The sequence below is a fragment of the Camelus dromedarius genome, chromosome 5 (assembly GCF_036321535.1).
Source record: "Camelus dromedarius isolate mCamDro1 chromosome 5, mCamDro1.pat, whole genome shotgun sequence".
NCBI classification, from domain to species: Eukaryota; Metazoa; Chordata; class Mammalia; order Artiodactyla; family Camelidae; genus Camelus; species Camelus dromedarius.
This window is the reverse complement of record NC_087440.1, coordinates 1,185,082-1,205,295: the sequence shown is the minus strand read 5'-3', so window position 1 is coordinate 1,205,295 and position 20,214 is coordinate 1,185,082. Positions and strand designations below refer to the sequence as shown.

Sequence of the window (20,214 nt, the reverse complement as noted above, 5' to 3'; positions counted from 1 at the left end):
AGGAAAGACATCACCAAGGCAGGGAGAGTCACCCTAACTGGCAAGGGATTCTGCTGGGTTTGCTTCTTGGCAAAAACTCACGTGAGGGAAGAAGCCGTCCTTGCCTGTTTGCTACCAGCTGCGGGCTGGGAGCCATTCCTTTGTGGGTGGGGGTGGTGACACTGGTTATGGGTGGCTCCGGGGGCTGGTTTCCTTTGCCGTTTCTGGCTCTGTTGTTGACATGTGTATTGGTGTGTGTGTCTGTCTGTTAGGTGTAACTTTACCTGACTGCTCCGGGGTCCCTGATTTAAGCTATTATCCCCAAAAAGGCTATTGCCTGGGGCCCACTCGGCAGGCCATCACTAGAGTTTGGAGGAAGTTCTTTGCTGCCTCTGGAGAGGGGTGTGGCCCACTGAAGGGCATCTAAATGCTTTCAGGAGTGGCCATGGGATGAGTGGGCTGCGGTACGTGAACTTGTTAAAACCAACAGTGATGAGTTGAGAAGACCCAAGTTTGGCTTTAGCGGTAGGAGATGTGACTTGAAACAGGAGTTCAGTGTATGGGGCTCTACTCTTTCCAATTTTTCCTTGCTCAGGAAAGCACAGTTTCAAGGTGTATTTTTAATGGATCTGAACTATGGAGAATCCTCTCTCCCCCATTATAATTATTGGCTGATCTGGCCTCAGTAGTTAGCATTGGGTGCCAGCAGCATTTAACCAGCAGTGGAGAATTAGGGAGGTGTTCCTGTCAGCCCTCTCCTGGACCTTGGACCTCATCCACAGTTCAGGAGGTCAGGCTTGGCCGGAGTCACAGGCTGGACACCTGGTGTCTTGTCGAGACCTGGTTTCACCACCAACTTGTAACCATATTGAGGGCCAGGCTCATAACTTACAGCATCTTCTCTGTGCCTCTCTTGGAGCTGATGAGATCCTACTCATTGTTCAAAAGCTAGCATCATTGTTCCATCTCTGACTCCTTCCCCGGGTCCCATATTCAGTAAACAGTACCAGCACCGTGCTAAGAGCTAGGCACAGAGGCGAGAATACAGTGCATTCCCGGCCAAAAGAGCCTGCATCTAGCGCGGGAAGCAGGAGGAGCTGGATGTGACAGTGCTGGGCCCTCCGGATTCACTCCCGGGCACAAGTTTACAGCTTTGCCTCTCCCCCAGACCACACAGAGCCTCTCCACCAGGGGTCCGTGGGCATCTTCTGAAAAACAGGTGTTCCTGTTTGTGCATTGCTTGGAGGTTAGACACCATGGCTTTCTTCAGGGCTCAGAGGGGTCCTTGGCCTGTGCACTTGGTTGTTCTGTTTGGCAGCAGAGAGTCTGCACAGAGATGCTCAGCGAGTTCACGGGGGCTTGCTGTGGCACCTGCAGGATGAGCCAGAGAAAGGAGAGTGTGCAGTAAGGGCTCTGAAAAGTGACATGCTGTGAGACTCTGGGTGCTTGTTCGCTTCGGCCTCCAAAGGAGTCCCGGGAAATCCTGAATTCTTCCTTAAACTCTGGAAGGATTCCAGTTCCTTGAAGGGAGAGCTGTCATCCTTGTTCTTCTGTCGGCCTGGCTCTGACCACTGTCGTCTCTGTCCCCAGGTCCGGACGCTGTTCGTCAGTGGCCTTCCTGTGGACATTAAACCCAGAGAACTCTACCTGCTCTTCAGGCCGTTCAAGGTGAGTCTGGACCCAGCCACCGAGGGCAGAGCCTAGGATGGGGGAGAAGTGTCCGCGGTAAATCTCAGACCTGGATTGGGTAGCAGGAAACTATCAAAAAATGATCGCAGACCTGGCTCTCTGTCCCGGTGCTGCTGATTCACACACTGCTTTCTATCAGTTGCTTAAAACCCTTCTGAGCCTCTGTTTTCTCATCTGTAAAGGAGAGTCTCAGTAGGCTTTGCCATGTAAGAAATCTTCGAGATTCAGTGTAGCATTTCCAATTTGCAGATAAGAAAACTTAAAAAGGTAAGGTCTGCTTCCAGATGACAGGCTAATGGAGCAAAGGGGAGTTTACGCGTGAGAGGATGGATGCTGCCGCGTGATGCTCACCTGTGTGCTGGGCCGCGTGATGTGGGACACGAGGGCCGAGGCGCTCAGCAGCGGTGGAGGTCAGGGAGGGTCGCCTTCGTGAGGGGAAGAGTGAGCGTGATACAGGCGAGCGCTGGGGAAAGGTGGGGCTGCTGTCAGGGGTCAGGGGGCCAGGGGAGCACGACAAAGGTTTCCAACCTTCCCTGTTAATGACCACCTCTCTTTGCAGGGGTATGAAGGGTCCCTGATCAAGCTCACATCAAGACAGGTAATTTCTCTCCAAGGTTTTCCTTCCTGCCAGCCCAGGTCAACTGCTGGGCTTGGAACCCAGCCTGTTGTCTTTTCCTCAATCTTGAGGCATCTGGCAGCTGAGACCTGTGCCCTGTGCCCTGTCACCCCGACTCTGTCCTGGGCTGACTAAAGGGTGGCCTCCATTGGTCCCTTCTCCTTACCAGTCAGCTCCTGGTCCTCATTTTCTGGCTCTTGAGAAACCGCAGCCTGGCTCCAAGGCTGCAGATCATAGAGGTGGTGACTGTGCTCTGGCTTCTGACACCAGAAGTCCCAGGCCCAGAGCCTTCAGGGGCCATTTCGGGTCTGGACTGAACTTTGGCAAATTGAAGTTGGAGAAGTTTTGAACCTGTTGCCCCTTGATTGACCTGCAGCCCTCCCATGTCCTTGATATGTTGGTGTCCTTGTTCTTGCTGGAGAAGACACTGAAATCTACTCATAATTCTCTGCATGCATTTAAATTTTTTTTTTTTTTACTGAAAGGGTGAAGTTTAATACAGTGGGAGGAAGCTTTTGGGGCATCATTTCCCACAGTGTGGTACCTGGGTGGGAGAGTTTTGGTGCCCGAGAACCTTCTTCTGTTCCAGCTGAACATAGGGAGGACATGGACAAGAATTACGTATTTTTTGTACTTTGTTGTTTGTGTGTTTGTTTGAGGAGGAGATGGATGTTGGGAGAGATGCAAGGGTATTCTCTCTTTTTCCTACTAGCCTGTTGGTTTTGTGATCTTTGACAGCCGGGCAGGAGCAGAAGCAGCCAAGAATGCACTGAACGTGAGTAGGTGGAGAGAATAGGCCCTTCTCTGATCCACAGACTTCTAGGGAACGGGTGTCTTCTGCAAACCTTCCCCCACTCCACGCCTACAGGAAGGGCCCACGGCTGTACCTTCCCCAGCCATCCCAGGGCAGAGTCTCTGGCAGCCCCACCCGTGCCAAACGCCACTACTCGCAAGGCCCAAGCAGCGTGTCCTCTCTTGGCCCCCATGTGGGTGGGGCCTTCAGGCTGGATTATTTCTGGGGCCCTTTGGTACCCACTGCAGTGGACAGTCTGGGTCCCACAGAGTGAAGTCTTTCTCTTCCTTTCCTTCTCATGTAGGGTATTCGCTTTGATCCTGAGAACCCGCAGACCCTGAGGCTAGAGTTTGCCAAAGCCAACACCAAGATGGCCAAGAACAAGCTAATGGCTACACCAAATCCCACCAACGCTCACCCCGCCCTAGGAGCACACTTCATCGCACGGGACCCCTGTGAGTGGCACTTAGGGCAGCCGCCTGCGGGCCTTGAGCTGGCTGAGCTGCAGGCCCTAGTGGGTGGAGTTGCACATAGAGGGTGGACGCTGGGGCTCTCACTGAGGGAATCAGTCCTGCCTGCCTGCCCCTTTTCCAGGAGGCTTCTTGCATCCATCATCCCTCATCCCTGCAGGGCCCACACTTCCTTCCTCCCCTGCAGCCTTTGCTGGACCTCAGACTGAGCTCCTGAGCTGTCAGCATTGCCCAGCTTCCCGGAAGCCTTCTCTGATCTCTCTTGGTTGAGATGAGCAGAGGCCTCTTGCAGGATTCTTGAAGCAGACAGGATGTTCACCAAGCCTGGCCAAGTTAACATGGCTTCTTCCCCAGTCTTGGGGTCCTTGAGGGGAGCCTGGCCTGAGTAGGGAATTTGTGCTCAACCATAGTGCTGGGTCCCATTCTCTGTTTGGAATGGGGTGGCAGAGGGAGGCACCAGTGGTCTGACATTGGGGGCTGTCGTCTCCTGTTACAGATGACCTCATGGGAGCTGCTCTGATCCCCGCATCCCCGGAGGCCTGGGCCCCCTACCCTCTCTACACCACAGAGCTGACCCCAGCCATCTCACACGCTGCGTTCACCTACCCAGCTGCCACTGCCGCCGCCGCCCTCCACGCTCAGGTACGCCCGTCTGGAGGAGAAGCAGGAAAGGGGACAATGAAGGTCTAAGCTGGCCAGGGCTGCCCATCTCCCCAGGGCTGCCGTGGACCTTCCAGGACAGTACTGTTAGGGTTTGGGATCTGACAGAGGAAGGAGAGGCTAAGGCGTGAGACCCCATCGAGGATTCTTGGCAGGAGGCTGAGTGTGGAGAGACTCGGCGTGGCTGCACGGCCCCCGAACACCCACGGGCAGGCTGTGCCCCTTTCTGCCTGTGGTGACAGGGCTGTGATTCAGACCCCAACCAGAGTGTGGTCCCCGGAGCCAGGCTACCTGCCTCTGCCTCCTCCTGTCTTTATGAACTTTAGAATGCTCTGGAAGATTTCTGTGTGGATTTTTTTTTTAACTCATCTAGAAAGATAAGAATAGTATTCTCTGCCTCAGGTGGTTGTTAAGATGTGTAAAGTGCTGGGATTGTGCCCGGAGCATCCAGGGTGCCCGGTGAGTGTCTGCTCCTGTGTTCCTGGAGAGTGGGTGCTGTCCGCTGTGACATGAGCAGGTGGCCAGACACTGGCCCGTGCCTCTGTGACACAGTGACAAGGCACTGCTGGTGGCACAGGAGGGCCAGGGAGAGTGTGAGTCCACCTCAGCCTCTCATCAGCCAAGTGACCAAGGGCTGAGGCTCAGGTAGAGCGGCCGGGTGGCCGGGCCGGGGTGTGCTGTGCTGTTGAGAGGGAGGGGACAGGTCACCTGGCCAGGACAGTGGAAGGGGATGAGGAATTAAAGGACATGAAAAGCCAGGAGGGAGAGTTGGCAGAAACTGGAAGCTGAAGTGGGAGGAATCGGGGGCTCTACCTGAGGGAGGGCCAAGTATGCGTCCATCCCAGGTCCTCTGAAGGGCTTAGTGACCTGGGATCGCCCAGTTCCAGGTGGAAAGTTCAGATTCCTGGGCTGCTACCCTCTCGAACTGCTCCCCCCGCAGTGAAGTCCTTCCTGCCTTGGCAACTTGGGCGGTACCCGGGCGGATGCAAGGGTCAGCTTGGCACTCGTCCCCAGCGGCGCACCGCAGACAACGGGAACATTGATTGGGGGTAGGAAGGTGGGGAGGATCTTCCTCTCCAGAGGCAGTGTTTGGGTATTTACCGCAAACCCGTTCTCCGGTGGGCACAGAACGGTGAGTGGAGACAGTCCTGGTCCTCTCTGACCTCGCGGAGTGTAGAAGGCAGATGATGCTCCCAGCCCAGCTGGGAGTTTAGCCCCAGAGGCCCTGCGAGGTGTTGCTGGACTCCTTGCCTCTGATCCCAGCTTTGTCACCAGTTAGCCTCCTGGTCTTCGGCAGGTAACTTCACCTCTGAGCCTCATGTGTATCCTCATCTGTAAAACGAGAGGGCAAGACCAGATCGGGTGGAGAGGTCCTACCCCATCTGCTCTGAGATGCTGGGCGGTGACAATGATAAGGCAGAGGTTGGGAGCCAGGGACAGTCAAGGTGTCAGATTATTCAGGAGAGCTGCCGCCTCTGCCCTTTGTGGGGCGGCCCCCAGCTGGCTGGGAGTGGTGCATTGGTACCTGTTCCTCAGCTCCACGCCGCAGGGCTGTGTGCCCTCCTCTTGTCTTCCTTTCTGGCTTTTTCCCGCTACCCACGCCCCGTGGTCGTCCACCTCCAGTCCATCTGCCTCAGTCCAAATCCTGGCTCTCTTTCAACACCCGTGTGACCTTGGGCAAGTGACTTGACCTCTGTGTGTCTCGGTTTCTTTGTGGAATGATGATGATCATGGCTACTTTATGGGGCTGTCGGTAGCATGTTAGCACAGAGGGAGTGCTGTAGAAATGCTGAGTATCTTGGTTATTATTTAATATGATTTCCTAGGTCCCCCACTCCCCGCACCGGGTCCTCTCTGAGGCTAGAGGCCTCATTGTGCCTGAGTTCCTGTCTTCTGGCTTCCCTGGGAAGGAGAAGAGGGCACCTCAAAGGATACTGGCTTTTTTGCGGGGAGACAGGTTAATGACAGGCGATTGGATCAGGTGGTAACTAGTTCTGTCCTGAGTAGTGGCATGTTTTCTTTACCTTCCAAGAGCCCCTCCCTGCCTCCTGCCCCTCCCGCCCCAGAGGTGGAGGCGGTAGGTGCCTGAATGTGGGAAGTGGACCCTGTTGATCCTCAGGGGATTATTCTGAACCCAGGGGACAAGGAACACTGCTTTTTTTGTGCCTGGGGGTAAGGAGGTGACTTGGAGAGAAGGCAGCAGCTAATGGACAAAGTGGGGTGAAAACTGATTCTTTCTGTACCCCAACATGCACACACCGACCTCATGCCCTTTGCCAGGAGCTCAGCCTGAGCTGGAGCGTTGGCGTGTGACTGCAGGGACCAGACCTGCAGGAAGGGGCTGGGAGATGGTTCAGTCCTGCTGTGTCTTGGCATGAGGCCATCTTGCTGGACCCTCTGTTCTGCAGAGGGAGTGGGTGGCAGGGGCACACTGGGGTCTGCCTGGCACATGAAGATGGCGGCCTGGCAGAAGGGGTTCTCCACGTCCCCTCGCACCCCGGGGTCCTCCCAGCCTGTACTTCTTTTTCCACTTCAGCCCAAGGGTCTTTCACTACAGCCCTTTCCTCCCTCTTACACTGGCTCAGCCATTTATTGTTGACCTTAAACTTACAGGAACTTCCCTGCCTCTATTTTCTTCCCTGTAGGATGGCAGCGATGACAGCATCGACATCACAGGGTTTTCCTGAGGTTTAAATGAACTTAGTACGTGAAAGCTGCTGAGAGCAGCGTGGGCGCCTGCCGAGTGCTCTCTGAGCATTAGCTGTTAGAGGTCTGCATTTACGGGAGGAAAAAGACAGGGTTTTTTCCTCTCTTTTCCCTTTGCTTATCATCCTGCTCTCAGAATATCACTACTTTAGTCCTTAGACTTGGTCAGTAGTTGGGCACAAGTGTATAATGAAGTCCATAGGTATGAATCTTTTACAAAAATTACACATTTAATCTTTTAAAAACTTAAATATGAGGGTATGCCCCCATGTCAGTACATGTGGCTCTGCACCGGGCTGCCTGGCTGGCCTCCTTCTGTGTGCGTGTCCAGCCCCCCGAAGATGGCAGGTGAGGTTGTTTGCACAATGTTTTGCTCCCGACAGGCTGAGTGCCCGGCTGCCCGTGTGCACACCTCCTTGGGCACCTGTCCTGCTCGTTTCCTTATTGCAGATTCCAGGAACTGTGCAGGTCAGAATGGAGACGTGCCAGTCAGGGTTAAGTGAGAATGGGCATCGTCTTAATTGACTTTGCGAGGAGTGAAGCTCGTGTATTTGTTGGCTGCACATATTTCTTCTCATGTGGATTCATTCCTTTGTCTCCTTGGTGTATCGCCTCAGTCGGTCCATCCTCAGATCTGAGAGGACCGAGTTTGGGCCCCCCTTCTTTTTGTTTGGCTGCTGCCCCTCTTGGAGCCGTGGTCATTGGGTGCCCGTAGGCCTGTCCCTGTGGGGCAGCCTCTTAGGACTCCCAAGACCTCTGTGAACGACTGGAGGCCCTGAGAGGGGACTGGCTGCTCGCTCCCTCCTGGGATCCCTGAGCCTGGGGTTTCTTGTCCTGGGCCGGGCCAGGAAGGGACCAAGCTTCTTTAAAGGACCTAGGCAGCTGACCTCTGCCAGGCAGAAAGGAAGGCCCTTGAGTAAGCTCTGACCACTTCGGTGGCACGACCATCCCGAGCTCAGGAAGGAGGGCTTTCCTCTGCTTCCTCCCAAGGAGGCGGCAGGCCCATCTTGGGCTGGAGGGAAAGCCACTGCTTCAGGGCCCAAGCCGCAGCACCTAGTGGAGGGAGTGGGCCGGATGGGACGGGCTTGCCGCGGGGGCCCCTTAGCAGCCAGGAGTGGGAGGGGGTGAGTCAGAGGCCTCCAGGGTCCCTCCCACTCTTGCCCAGTGCTCTCCCCTGCCTGGTCCACCCAGCCTGCCAGGCACTTCCTTGCCGCGGGGCTGCTCCAGCCGGAGGCCAGGTGAAGAGCGGTGGTCAGGGCCCACTGGGGCCTTCCCTGAGCTGGACCAGTGCAGGCTCGTTTGGCGGCAGCGGGGCTGGTTTCCTCGTCCTCCCTCTTGGGAAGTGAGCTCTGCTGACCAGCGGGGCTTCTAGCTGAGAGGGCAGCCCAGGGCTCAGCAAAGGGGAGGAGAGGCTTCCTCCCACTCAGCTGTCAGCCAGGAAAGAAGGGAACTGCCTCCAGAAGTTGAGGAGACAGGAGAGAAAATAAAGTGGCCTCTGAGACTGGACGTCTCAAAGGCGAGAGGAGGCTGTTGTGGTCCGGACAGCTGGGGGTCGGCAGTGGCACATCCTTGGAGCCCAAGGACAATCCCGGCAGTGGTCAGGTGGCCTTGGACCTCCCGGGTCCTGCTGTGTGCCAAGTGTCCTGGCATCTCAGAGTGATCAGCCGCTGACGTCCTGCTGAGTATGGGGTGGTCAGAGTCCTGTGCTTTACGGAACAGCACGTAGAATTTGGATGGGGCACGGGAGCAAGTTCTGAGGAAGCTTCCATCAATCCCCCAGTAGCCTGGCATTGCTCAAAATCTCTGCTTTCACAGGCAGGGATTCCAGGCAGCTAACTGGGTAACTGGGTCCGACTGCTCCGATTTCAAGGAGGTCATCTATGTGCTCAGCTGCTGCTCAGTTTCCACATCAGCTCTCCTGTGCCTAAGGGGACCCCAGCTCTTATCTCTGGGTTCTCTTCCTGCCCCTTCACTCAAGGTCCTGTGATGCCCTGCCCCCACCCCTCCCAGGCAGCCATGGGTCAGGCTGGGGCAGACGTGCTGTCTAACTGGGGCAGGCAGCCTCCATGCAGCCTTGGCTTGGCACCCAGCACAGCTCACCATCCATGGGGAAGGGGGTGCCTGTTGTTTCCCGGCCTGTCTCTGGGGATCCTGCTTTGGGGCTACTGCTCTGTGGGGCCTTCTGGCAAGTGGTGGGGTTGAAGTAGCTGCCAGGCCCCCACTGTGGGGGCTCAGCTGGTAGGTGACAAATCTCTAGACTTAGGAGGCTTGCAGTGGGGAACAGAATGGGTGGAGAAGTCAAAATGGGGTGGCGGGGTGAGGAATGTCAGCTGGCTTGCGTCTGTGACTTCCTTGAATCAAAGACAGGACCAGCGTCTGGGCGTTGGACCCCTTGGAGACCACACCGACTTGGGTTTCTGATGTGTTTTTACATTCCGTCGTGTCTGATCCTCATGGATACGCTGAGACTCAGAGAAGCTGAGCGAAAATGGATTAGAGTGATCCTCCCAATGTTAGGAATTCTGCACTCTCCCAGTCACGGGGGAAGGGCTGCCAGGACTCCACCCGGTACACGCGCGGGCTCAGTGGAGAGTAAACACTCTCTTAAGCATTCTCTCATTTGAACCTCCATCCTGCAGAGGAGGCAGGTCAGGCGGTGCTTTCCCATTTTCAGGAAGAAGAAACTGATGCCCAGAGGTGAGTAACAGGCCTGACCTCTGCCAGCAGTGACAGGACCAGGACACCGACAGGGGCGCTGAAGGCCATGTTTTCCAGCCCCCTTGTCAAGCAAAAGGACTGCACAGCTAGCTCCTGACCTTGGCTTCTCTTGCAGGTGCGCTGGTACCCTTCCTCTGATCCCACCCAGCAAGGATGGAAATACCGGCAGTTCTGTTAGTTCTTCAGTAAGTGCTGGCCCAGAGGTCTGAGATGGAAGGTGTCCTAGAGCCTGGTGTCCTGCAGGGCCTTGCTTCCTCTGCCTGAGCCAGGAGCTCGCTGGCGCTACGCCCCCTCCTGAGCTTGTGCCTGGGGCACCCCGACCCTGCCACCCCCCGCCCTCCGTCTTGCAGCCTCCAGACAAGGGGAAGGCCTGGGCTCAGCTCCAGTCCCATGCCTCTGCTCATGGCCACCTCTCTCCCCTCCCTCCAGGTCTTGTCACCACAGCTCGAAGCCCCCAGCCCACGGGGGAGGAAGCCGCCCTGAGCTTCCACTGCCCTCAGTCGGCCTGTGCAGAGCGGCTGCTTCCCTCCAAAGACTGTGAATTTTAAGCCTGACTCAGTGGACTGCTTCCTGTCTCCTTTCTCTCCCCTTCCTCAGCCCTGTCCTGCCCACAAAACCCCTCTCCAAGGCCTCACAGTAGGATTCAGGGGCCTTCTTGCTGGGACCCCCAGACCCAGCTCGGAGGCCTCACTGGGACTGAGCAAGGCCTGACCTCCAGTCCAAATTTGCGTCTGAAACTCCACCTCAAAGAAACGAGGCGTTTAATTTTGCATGTTTTCTGGCATGAATTAAGACACTTAAACTTGTGTGTATGTGAGTGTACAGTTTGTTCTCACATTGTGTCGCCATAGCAACAGGTCCCGGCCACTAATGGCTCATCATTCCGGGTCCCTCTCCCCACACCCCTCCCAGCACCCACCCTGCTTCCCTGAGGACCAAGCCCTACAGCCGGTTCCGCTTGGCGCCCCCCACCCCACCCCACCCCACCCCCCACACTTCCAGGCTGAACAGGAAGGACCACCCAGCCAAGGCAGAGCGTTTTCTTGGTCATTTCAAATCGGGGTCCTCCGCTTCCTCCTCCTCAGATGGGCCAACAACCGATCAGAACCACCCCCCCTGTTTTGCTTACCTCTCCACGGCGCGCCCCACCCCTGCCATGGCCCCGCATTCTTTCCAAACTTCGAAACCAACCAAAAAGTGAAAGTATTTTTGTACCCTGTGTAACAAAATATTTATGCATCATAAAGGATTTTTTTTGTGTGCGTGTGCAATTAATTATTGAAGAGACCTTGTCCGCCCTGTCAGAGAAGTTTAACGTTCAGTTTGAGGCGTGAAGAGAAAAAGGGTTTCCGTTCTCCAGCAGTGAGCCTTAGCGTCAGCCGTTAGTTTAAGGAAAATGAAGGAAAAATTGTGCAATTTTTTTGTTTCATGAGCACGTCAGTGCTCTGCCTTTGGCCGCAGCCGTGGCCGTCTTGCCGTTTTCAGACGTGGGAGACGAGGTGGCTGTTGTAATTGCTGATCCTGTGAGAATGTGAAACTGGATAATATATGAAATGCAAAATAAAAAAAAAAAATCACCCAAAGTTACTGCTCTCTGACCTCTGCTTCATGGGACGTAGACAGCAGCCTGGAGGTGTCGGGAGTTACAGGCAGGAGGAAGTGAGGTGGGCCCGACCTCAGAACCCACGTCGCCTCTCCCTCCGGCCCAATTCTGTGCGTCTTGAGTCTGGAGGGGAGGTGACCCATCAGGGTTTAATGCAGCCTGGGTTTAATTCATTCTTCGCTTTCTATTCTGAGGGTAGGGGCGGGGGTCCCCTACACTCAGAGTGAGCACTCGCTTGGGACCTTCATTTTGTCCAGATGCGTTATCTAGTAGGCCTGATTCTTTCCATCTTATTCTTTGTCTTGTGGCCTTTCCAGGTCCTAGAGTAGAAGACTGGTTTGAGAGGTGGGGCTCCTCCATGTAGTGTCCTTGGTGTGTGTCACATGAGGTTGGGCTGGAGGGAAGCAGAGGACCCAGGAGTTTGGCCTGGAAGGGGTTAAGCCTGCCCACCCTGTAGGCAGCTGCCGCTCTGATTGCTGAGAGGGGTTTTGCTGGGTGGCAGAGCAGATGGGTGTCGGGGGTCAGGGTGGTGTGAGAGCCTGCGCTGCCCTGGACCCAGTCAGGATGCCAGCAGCTGACCCTGATCCTGCCCGTCTGTGACTTGGGGCCCCAGTCTCCTCATCTGTGAAATGGTGGTTTGAAGTCCTTTCCAGCTCCTGAGGGTTGGAGCACTGACCTGACTGATGGCTGTTTGTTTGTCACGTCTACGCCCTCTTCCCCCACCCTCACGCCCTTCACAGCCGACTCAGAGCCCAACCTAGAAAGGGAGGACAGGAGAGGCTCCGAGCCTCGCTCCTGCTGGGTTTCCTTCTAGCCTTGCTCTGAGCGGAGCTGAAGTGGCTGTGGCTGGCCCTGGTCACGCCCTCACCTGCGCCTTGGGTGGCCCTGGTGCCCTTCACTCCTTGCCTCACCCCTCTCCTGAATCCCAGGCCTGCGCTGGGCAACTTGTGTCTAAGGTGTTCTGCTGATGGATATGTCCACTGTTAAAGGCTCATGGGTGACATTTGCAGCCCCAGCTGGTACCTGCATGTGAAGAGAGGATACCCCGCCCCACCCCAGCCAGGTGCTGTGAGGGACGAGGAGCCCAGCCAGCCGCTGGCCCTGTAGGAAACGGGGTGGCAGGTGGATGGGCTATCTGGACTCCAGAGGGAGGCTGGGGTGGGGAGGTGCTGGTGGCAGTGTTTATTCCAGCAAGGGGGTGTTGGGGGCAGGGTTGATGCTTTTCCTGCCTTGTAGTCCTCGCCTCATTGCAGTATTTGGACCAGCCAAGCACGTGCCCAGCAAGCGAGGCCTTCCCAGCCTGCGCCCCTCCCAGTGCTGGTGGGGAAGCTGCGCAGAGGCCTGCAGCCCCCGCCTGGGGCCGAGCCGATGCCTGACCTACTTCAGCTGTGGCAGGAACCACTGGGTCTTCCTGAGGTGGTGAATTATTTAGCTGGGGCACCTGGGCCTTTCTGAGAAGGGCTAAGAAAGCTGCTCCATAATTTAAAGGCCCCCGCTCCTCCGGCTTCCCTGGGGGGCCTCCTTCATGCTTTACTGAGCAGGGCCTGCGTCTGAGAGGAGGAGCCGGGGAGGGGAGGGAGGCCCTGAAGCCATCCCAGAGCGGGCGCTCCAGCTGGACGGGGACTTTCTTCAGGGTGAGGCCTCTGCAGAAAGGCCTTGGTGGACAGTCGTGTTGGGACTGAGTGTGGAGATGACAGGCCTTGAGTAGTTTACGGGGCTTCCTGGCAAGGACGCAGTATGCTGGGGTCAGAAGCAGCCAGGTCCTGACTCCCCATCCAGTGCTCTTTCCTGAAAGCACCTTCTTCTTTTCCAGAAGTGTTTATTCCTGCTCTGATGACAGGTGAAAGGCTGCTGTCCTTTCTGGAAAGATCTTAGGCCTTGGAATCACTAGGGTCCTTTTGCTCCAGCAGCACTGAAGTCTCCCCCACGGCAGAGGCGGCCGGCTCGTCTTCACAGGTGCACACGCCTCCCGTCCTGCTTCACACGGAGGTTCACACGCAGCTGAGGCTGGTGCTGAGTGGATGCTTGCTGAGGCCCCGGGGGGCCCGGCTGCACCCTGCGCCCTGGCTGCAGCTGGCTCTAATTCCCAGGACGGGGAATGATGCTTATCACCCGAACCGGGCCATTCTTGGGTGCGGCTGCCTGGCCAGCACTTTTAGGCATGTGACTTACCGTGGAGCATTTCCAGGTGAGCAGGTTCCCAGAGCTCCTGTGGGATTCGGTGCTGGCAAGGGCTCAGGCTCCCTGGGGCCCAGCGGTCCCAGGAGGGACCAGGCTCCCTTGCCCCTCCACCCTGCCCTGCCTGTCACGCCCTGCTTCGCCCCCTTTAATGAGGTCTGGGGTCAAGCCTTTTGGTCTCTAGGAGCTCTCTCAGAATGCAGATATCCCTGAGAAATGGGGCAAAGCCCCTCAGAGCAGGATTAGGGAAAGTGCCAGGAGGGGACCCTGGAAGAGAAGTAAAAATGGGGTAAGAAGTACTTTCCTGCAAAGTATCGGGAGGAGGGAGCAAAAACCTCTCCACCCAGCTGCAGCCTACCCTGCCTCTGTCCATCCAGCAAGGCCTCCACCGGGTGGACGGACGGGGGGACCCCCTCCGGGAGAGCAGGCCCTGCTCCCTCGGGAACTGAGGAGGGGCTGGAGGAGCTGAGGACCCCCCTTGTGAGGGGAGAGAGGCTCCTGTTTTCCCCACTTCCTTGCTCGTCACGCTGCCCACCCACGCCCTTTGCTCTGTGTGGACAACACCGACGGGCTCCCTTGCCCTCTGGCTTCTGGTTGGGTTGGGAGTTTGAAGGGAGGTCACTCAGTAAGGTCAGGTGCCCCTTGGCCGTGGTCTTCATGACCTTAGAGCAAACCACCCCATAGGGCTCTTGCCCACCAGAATCAGAATGTTGGCACGTAGCCTCTCGACCAGTCCCCCCTCCCACTGCGAAAGTTGAAGCACAGAGAGGTCAAGTGCTTTGCTCTAAGGTCACAAAGACCATGGCCAACGTGTACTCCTGCTCCCGGTGTGTCTCCTGCTCCCAGTCCATTGCCTTCCACCACCCGACATGGCCGTTCCGGAACCACACAGACACACGGGCACACGGGCAGACAGGCAGCAGACTCAGGGTGGCCACGGGCTGAGGGCCTCTTCCCACAGTTCCAGGACCAGAGCTCAGGTTTCCTGCCTGCAACACTCTGGCCTGATCTTTCCCTGGGTTCCTGGGTGCTGCTCCCTGATTAAGGGGCACAGAGAAGCCCTCTGGGATCTGTCTAGCTTCAGCCCAGCCCTGTGCAGTCTCTCTGGCCTTTTAACCTAGGGAGCAGGGTCATTGGACCTGCAGGACCCATCTGGGCATGCAGGAACCAAGACAGCGTATCTCCATTTCTGCTCGTGGTAGAAAAAATGCAACACAATTTAGGAGGAGTCTAAGAGCTGAGGAGTGGCTCCATCATTCCATGAAAGCCCATCTTTCCTCCACGGAATGCGTATCTACTTCTTTATGAACCTTTGCCCTTTTATTAAGGGCTATTGTGCGGGTTAATGAGAACACAGGATCATACCACACACCAAGTAGGTACTCAAAAGTTGGCTATAGTTATTTTTTAAAGAACACAGTTTGCTAGTTCTTTCATCCCTAACAAGAAATGAAATTAAGTTGGTTCTAATTTACTCCCTCCCTGATTATTTTTCCAGTGGGGTGCTCATACTCAAAAGGTGTTCAGCCTCTTCCCTACCTGAGGAGAGGGGGAGGGGACAGAGGGCGGGGCGTGCCTACAAGCCCCTGCGGAACTTGCTCTCAGCAGCTTCAGATCTAACTCGCCTTTCGATTAAACCACTGAGGATTCCAGAGTTCTGCCGACAGTAGCAGCAGTAACAGTAACACCTTCATACACTGCTTGATAGTTTACAAAACACATTCATATATGCCATCTCTGGTGATCCTCAAAAACCCTATGAGATAAACAAGAAAGGTGTTATTATCTACTTTTTGCAGCTATGGAAACCAAAGTTAAAGAGGTCCCACAGAAAGCAAATGGCGAGACCCTGGCTTGCTGGTTTTCCCATCCAGAGTTAAGTGATTCTCTGGAACTCTGGGCCACAGAGTCCCGCGAAGGCCAGGGATCCTGGAGGCCTCTGGGAGAGCCTCACGGGGACTAGAGGAGACCCGCTTGGGCAGGAAGAAGGGCCAGTGTTACCCAAACCTCTCCAGTAACCTAGCTAAGAAATAGACTAAACAAACAAGCGAAAAAAAAAAACAAACAAACAAAGGCTACAGCCACGTGGGTATGTGGGAGGGGAAACAGGACCTGCATAGGGGTGAGCAGAACTCAGAAAGCACTTAAGGTGGACTTGTTTCCCAATTTGGCCAGAGCAGGATTATTCATGTGCCAACATCAACTCCTCCTATCTGATTATCTCATTAGAGTCTGTGAGCGGCTGCCTCTTGGCAGTGTTGCCCAAATGACTAGTTTTTACTGCTCACAATGAATTATTTGAGTTTGTTGTTTTCAGTAACATCCCGGGGCTAGGAGGGACCTCAGCCTGCAGCCTTAGCCACAAGTCCTCCCATCTCTGATCCTCAGGGTTGCCCTGGGACATGGTCTGCGGACCAGCCACCTCTATTTCGTGGGTAGGAGTTTCAGGTTTGGAGAGCTGCTGAAGTCCTGTTTGGCAATAAGGAGCCAAGCCAAGGCCCTGAGCTCTGGGTCCCCGTCGCCCCGGGAAGCCCCTTGGTGTCTGCCCATTTGTCCTCTCCTCAGTCTTCCTTCCTTCTGGCAAACGCTTGCTGGGTATCTGCTCTCTGGAGCCTGTGTTTGGTGCCAAGGTGAAGGACAAGGCATAGTCATTGTTCCCGGGGGCACGGCCTGGGGTCTGGGGGGCTGGGCTGTGGAGCTACTAAAGTGAGAGGTAACCAGGATGGGGAAGACTTAAGAATTAGTGGTTCCAAGTGGCTGTTTCTCCTTTCCCCCCTGGATGCTGCCCTATTGCCTCCTCCCCGCAGGAGTCCAGACCCTACTGTGGGCCTGTGTTGTTGCAGTTCTGTGCTTCGCTTCTTGGGCCAGCTATGTGGGTGGCTTAAGAGGCGGGCATGGAGGGAGAGGCCTCATTACCACCCCGAGGCGACCCCACAGCTTCCAGAGCAGGACACTCAGAGTCCAGCCCCTGCTGAAGGTGAGCTCTCAAAACAGAGGCTTCTCAGCTATGCCTGTTTCTCTCTCCAGACCCAGGTTCTCATTCCTGGAACCAGCAGAGTGTGCCTCCTGGAAACTAGCTTGGGTCTCAGAAGAGATGGAGGGAGAAGCACCATAAAAGGGGGACAAGGAGGGAATGACAGCCCCCAGAGCAATGATCTCCACTGGGATTTTCCCAAAAAACCATGCTCCCAAATATTTCTTTGCGTATACTTCCTATGGACATATATATTTAAATCTCTCTTGCCTATAACCACCAGAGGCCAAAATACACTATTTTGGGGGGGTAGGTAATTAGGTTTACTTATTTATTATTATTATTATTTGAAATTTAATGGAGGTACTGGGGATTGAACCCATGACCTCATGCATGCAAAGCATGCGTCTACCGCTGAGCTATATCCTCCCCCTGCCAAAATATACTTTCATAGTTTCAAAGAACTTTCTTTCATGGTTCTCTTGGGCGTATGGGCTGATGGCCAGAGTCAGGTATATAGGACCCAACCCAGTCTGGCTTCTGGCCCCTTCTTCCCTGTGCATTCAAGTCCGGACATGTACTGACCACTGTGTGGGCTCTGAAATACCCACAAGGAGAGATTTTTTTTTTTTCCTATGAGATTGAGCATCACATTCATCTTCGAGGGTGAACTCGGCATGACCTCACCCCAGGTCTAGGCATTCTCTATGACCCCAGCAAGTCCCTTTATCTCGCTTTGGTCCCTTCCTGGTCCTGCGTCCCCGGCATCCTCCATTGCTCCTTTGTCTCGTGTCCACCTGTGTTTATATCTCAGGCATCTCTTCTTGGCCAGTGATACCCAAGGTGAGGTTTCTGCTCCCAGAAGACAGCACTATATCCATTTGGCCTCTGATAGAGCATCTCTCTTCCCAGGTGCCGGGTGGGAGGAATGAGGCTGGGGCACCCTCTTGTGGTCAAAAATGTTCACATGCCTCACACAGATATTTTCCCTTTTTGATCTTCCAGGAGGAACTCTGCCTGGAAGAGTTCTCCAGGGTCCATTTGTTCTGGGCTGTCTGGGCGCCTCTGTTCTGACCAGTGCTCTCAGAGGCAGAGTCAGCAGTCATTCACAGACATGGACGGAGCACCTACGGGGTTCCTACACAGTTTATATTCTACATAGCCGGTCCCTGCCCTGGCACTGGGGATGTGAAAGTGAATATTAGGTCTCGAGAAATGGGATTCACCAACCTCAGTTCACAGATGGAGAAGCCTCGGCCCAAAGAGGCAAAGAGATGTGCCCAAGTTCATCCATTATGCAGGTGTCCTGACTCAGTTTCATAGATTATCCAGTTACCTGCATCCCTTTCCATCTCACTGATTAAACTCCCAATATGTCCATAGTAATAAGCCAGGAATGGCACAGGGTTTAATAACCACAGGTGATATTTTTAGAGCTTTTCTCATACCTGGGAGACCTTTTACCCCCGGGGATGGCAGGGCTAGACCTCCTTGGGGCCTCAGATTTTGGGGGTTTGCTTTCAGTGTACTATTCCCAGGTATCACTCCAGCACTGCTGAGCATTGATCTCATCTGTGTGAACCTTGCTGGTCCCTGCCCAGACAGGAAGTTTCATTAGGGCTTAGATCATGCCATCCTCACTCACCAGCTAGTCTAGAGCACCTGGTGGTATCTAACAGAAGCCTGCTAACTGGCTACTTCCCTTTTGGGACACATAGCTGGCAAGTCTCTTCTCCTCTCTGGACAAGTGTCCTCATGGGAATGCAGCCTCCACAGAGGTTCCCACCCTGTGAAAGCAGTCAGAGCTATCTGAAGGTGCTGTGAGCCGCCTTAATGGGCAATGACTTTCTTGTCCCAGAACGTCTTCAAGCATATGCTTGCTGGACGATGCTTAGTGGGGCTGTTCCGAAGGCGGGTCAAACACTGGATGACTGGTTGGCCCCTGTCCTGATGTTTTTTGACCTTGTTCTCCACCATGACCTGCCCACCTTAGTTAGGAGTTGTATTCTCCCAGCAGAGGGCAACGGGACTGAGGGAGGCAGCCTGGGTGCCTGGGTGGCAGGAGAGCTCGTGCCCCACTGAAAGGGGCTATGGTTTCTCCTTAGCTCCAGTCACCTGCTCAGCAGGATGGAGGCCCCACTGGCTTGATATTTCAAGAGAAACTGGATGTTAAGATTTTAATGTGGAAATTCTTAATTCTGGATGTTGACAACTGACCAAAAATATTTAAAACTGTTGCAGGGGCTAAACCACAATCCATGTGCTGTCTGTTTACAATTCAGAGAGTCCTTCTAGTTTTCACTTTGTGCAGTGAGTCTGGGGACACAAACTGCCCCCAAGAGCCTAGTTACCCCCAATCCATATGGCCTCCTCCTCTCTCCTTCTTTTTCCTTTCTTTTTCTACAGAAGCAACTTTGGCCATCTTTCCCTCCACATCAATCCCGGATCTCCCCATAAGGAACCAGAATTCAGCTTCCCTGATACACTGTATCAGCAATGCCTCCATAGGCCACCAGGGAGCAGGGCACAGGAAACCTTTGGTTTTGGCTGGCAGAGGCGTGAGGATTGTGATGACTGCCAAGATTGCAGATCTGTCTTGAGTTTAGGTCTGGGGGTTCGGGAACACATATGGGGTCAGTTCCCTGGGGGTGCAGTGTCTTGCCATTCCCCGCCTCACCTCCCAGTGGGTGCTATCACCTCACCTCTGTATCACTGGAGAAACTTTCTACCTGGACCTCCTGCCCTTAGCTCCCCCAGCCCCAAACTGTTTCCCATGCCCCCCACCACCCAGCGATCACTGATGCCAGACTGATCTGCCTAAGCCTGCTTCCCACAGACCCTTCCAAGAGCCTTCAATGGCTCATCATCTTATATAGCTTTTCAGAGCTGCAGTGTTGAGATGCAGATCCCTGTTGAATAAAGGAGTGGAAGGGGCTTTTCTATCATCTTGATTGTATGATGATAAGGGCCAGTCTCGTAATTCCAATTTCACAGAAGAGATTGAAGCACACAGAGAAAAGTGAGCAACGCAGCCATGGAGCAGAACTCCTATGTTTTCTGACCGTCCTTGTTAGGTGATGTGAGGGGTATAAAAACTTGACAATATGGTTCTCATCCTCAGAGACTACAGCTTGTTAGGAAAACATGATACACATATAGAAAAAGGTGACTCATTCCCAGTTGCTGGCAGTACAGGCAGTAATGGCAGCGGGCGCTCAGGGGAGGCCCCAGGGCCTGAAAGTGAAAGGCTTGCCGAAGGCAGCAGTGGTCTTCACACTTGGGCACGTGTCTCCCTGGAGATACGAAAGGACTTTTGTAAGGGTAGGTGGCAGGGTTGTGTTGAAGGGACCCCACTTCCAGAACACATCGTCAAGAAGTACTATTCCATCCATGCCTGAGAGTGCCTCTCCCCCTTCCTGAAAACAACCTCTTTACAGAAGGAAGGTGTGGTGATCATTGATGCTGTTCACCCATTTTCCCCATTCTCCTCCTGCCAGGTCCTTTCCCAACTTCTAGATGTTAGGTGTGGCCATGTGACTTGCTTCGGCCAATGAAATAGGAGCAAATTGTGTCTCTTCTGGGTGGAAGCATTTAAGAGCCAGTGTGTGACTCGCCTTCTTACCTTCCCTCTGCTGTGCTGACCAATGGATGGCATTTCAGATGGTGGAGTCTGGATCCCTGAGTGAGGATGGCGCGGATCAGAACCTCCAACCAACCTGTGATGGATGTGTATCGTGAGTTGAGGGATGGGGTGGAGGAGAAACGAACTTGTGTGGGTTTAAGGGACCGAGATCTGGAGATTGCTTGTTACTACAGCATAAGTTAGCT

The 20,214-nt window shown here is 54.7% G+C and overlaps 1 protein-coding gene across 2 annotated transcripts in view; it reads left to right on the top strand.

Moving 5' to 3' along the window:
- Positions 1 to 20,214, top strand: part of RBPMS2 (RNA binding protein, mRNA processing factor 2) — a 33,495-nt gene extending 13,281 nt beyond the window's left edge. Inside the window, exons 2-8 of one of the 2 annotated variants that reach the window (XM_031452734.2) lie at positions 1,570 to 1,647; positions 2,228 to 2,266; positions 2,997 to 3,059; positions 3,382 to 3,532; positions 4,044 to 4,189; positions 9,747 to 9,816; positions 10,061 to 11,207. In XM_031452734.2, coding sequence (XP_031308594.2) covers positions 1,570 to 1,647; positions 2,228 to 2,266; positions 2,997 to 3,059; positions 3,382 to 3,532; positions 4,044 to 4,189; positions 9,747 to 9,809 — 540 coding nt within the window. In that variant the 3' untranslated portion in view covers positions 9,810 to 9,816; positions 10,061 to 11,207. Of the gene's footprint in view, positions 1 to 1,569; positions 1,648 to 2,227; positions 2,267 to 2,996; positions 3,060 to 3,381; positions 3,533 to 4,043; positions 4,190 to 9,746; positions 9,817 to 10,060; positions 11,208 to 20,046 lie in introns of those variants that run through there. The other variant, XM_064485462.1, reaches the window with a different exon arrangement.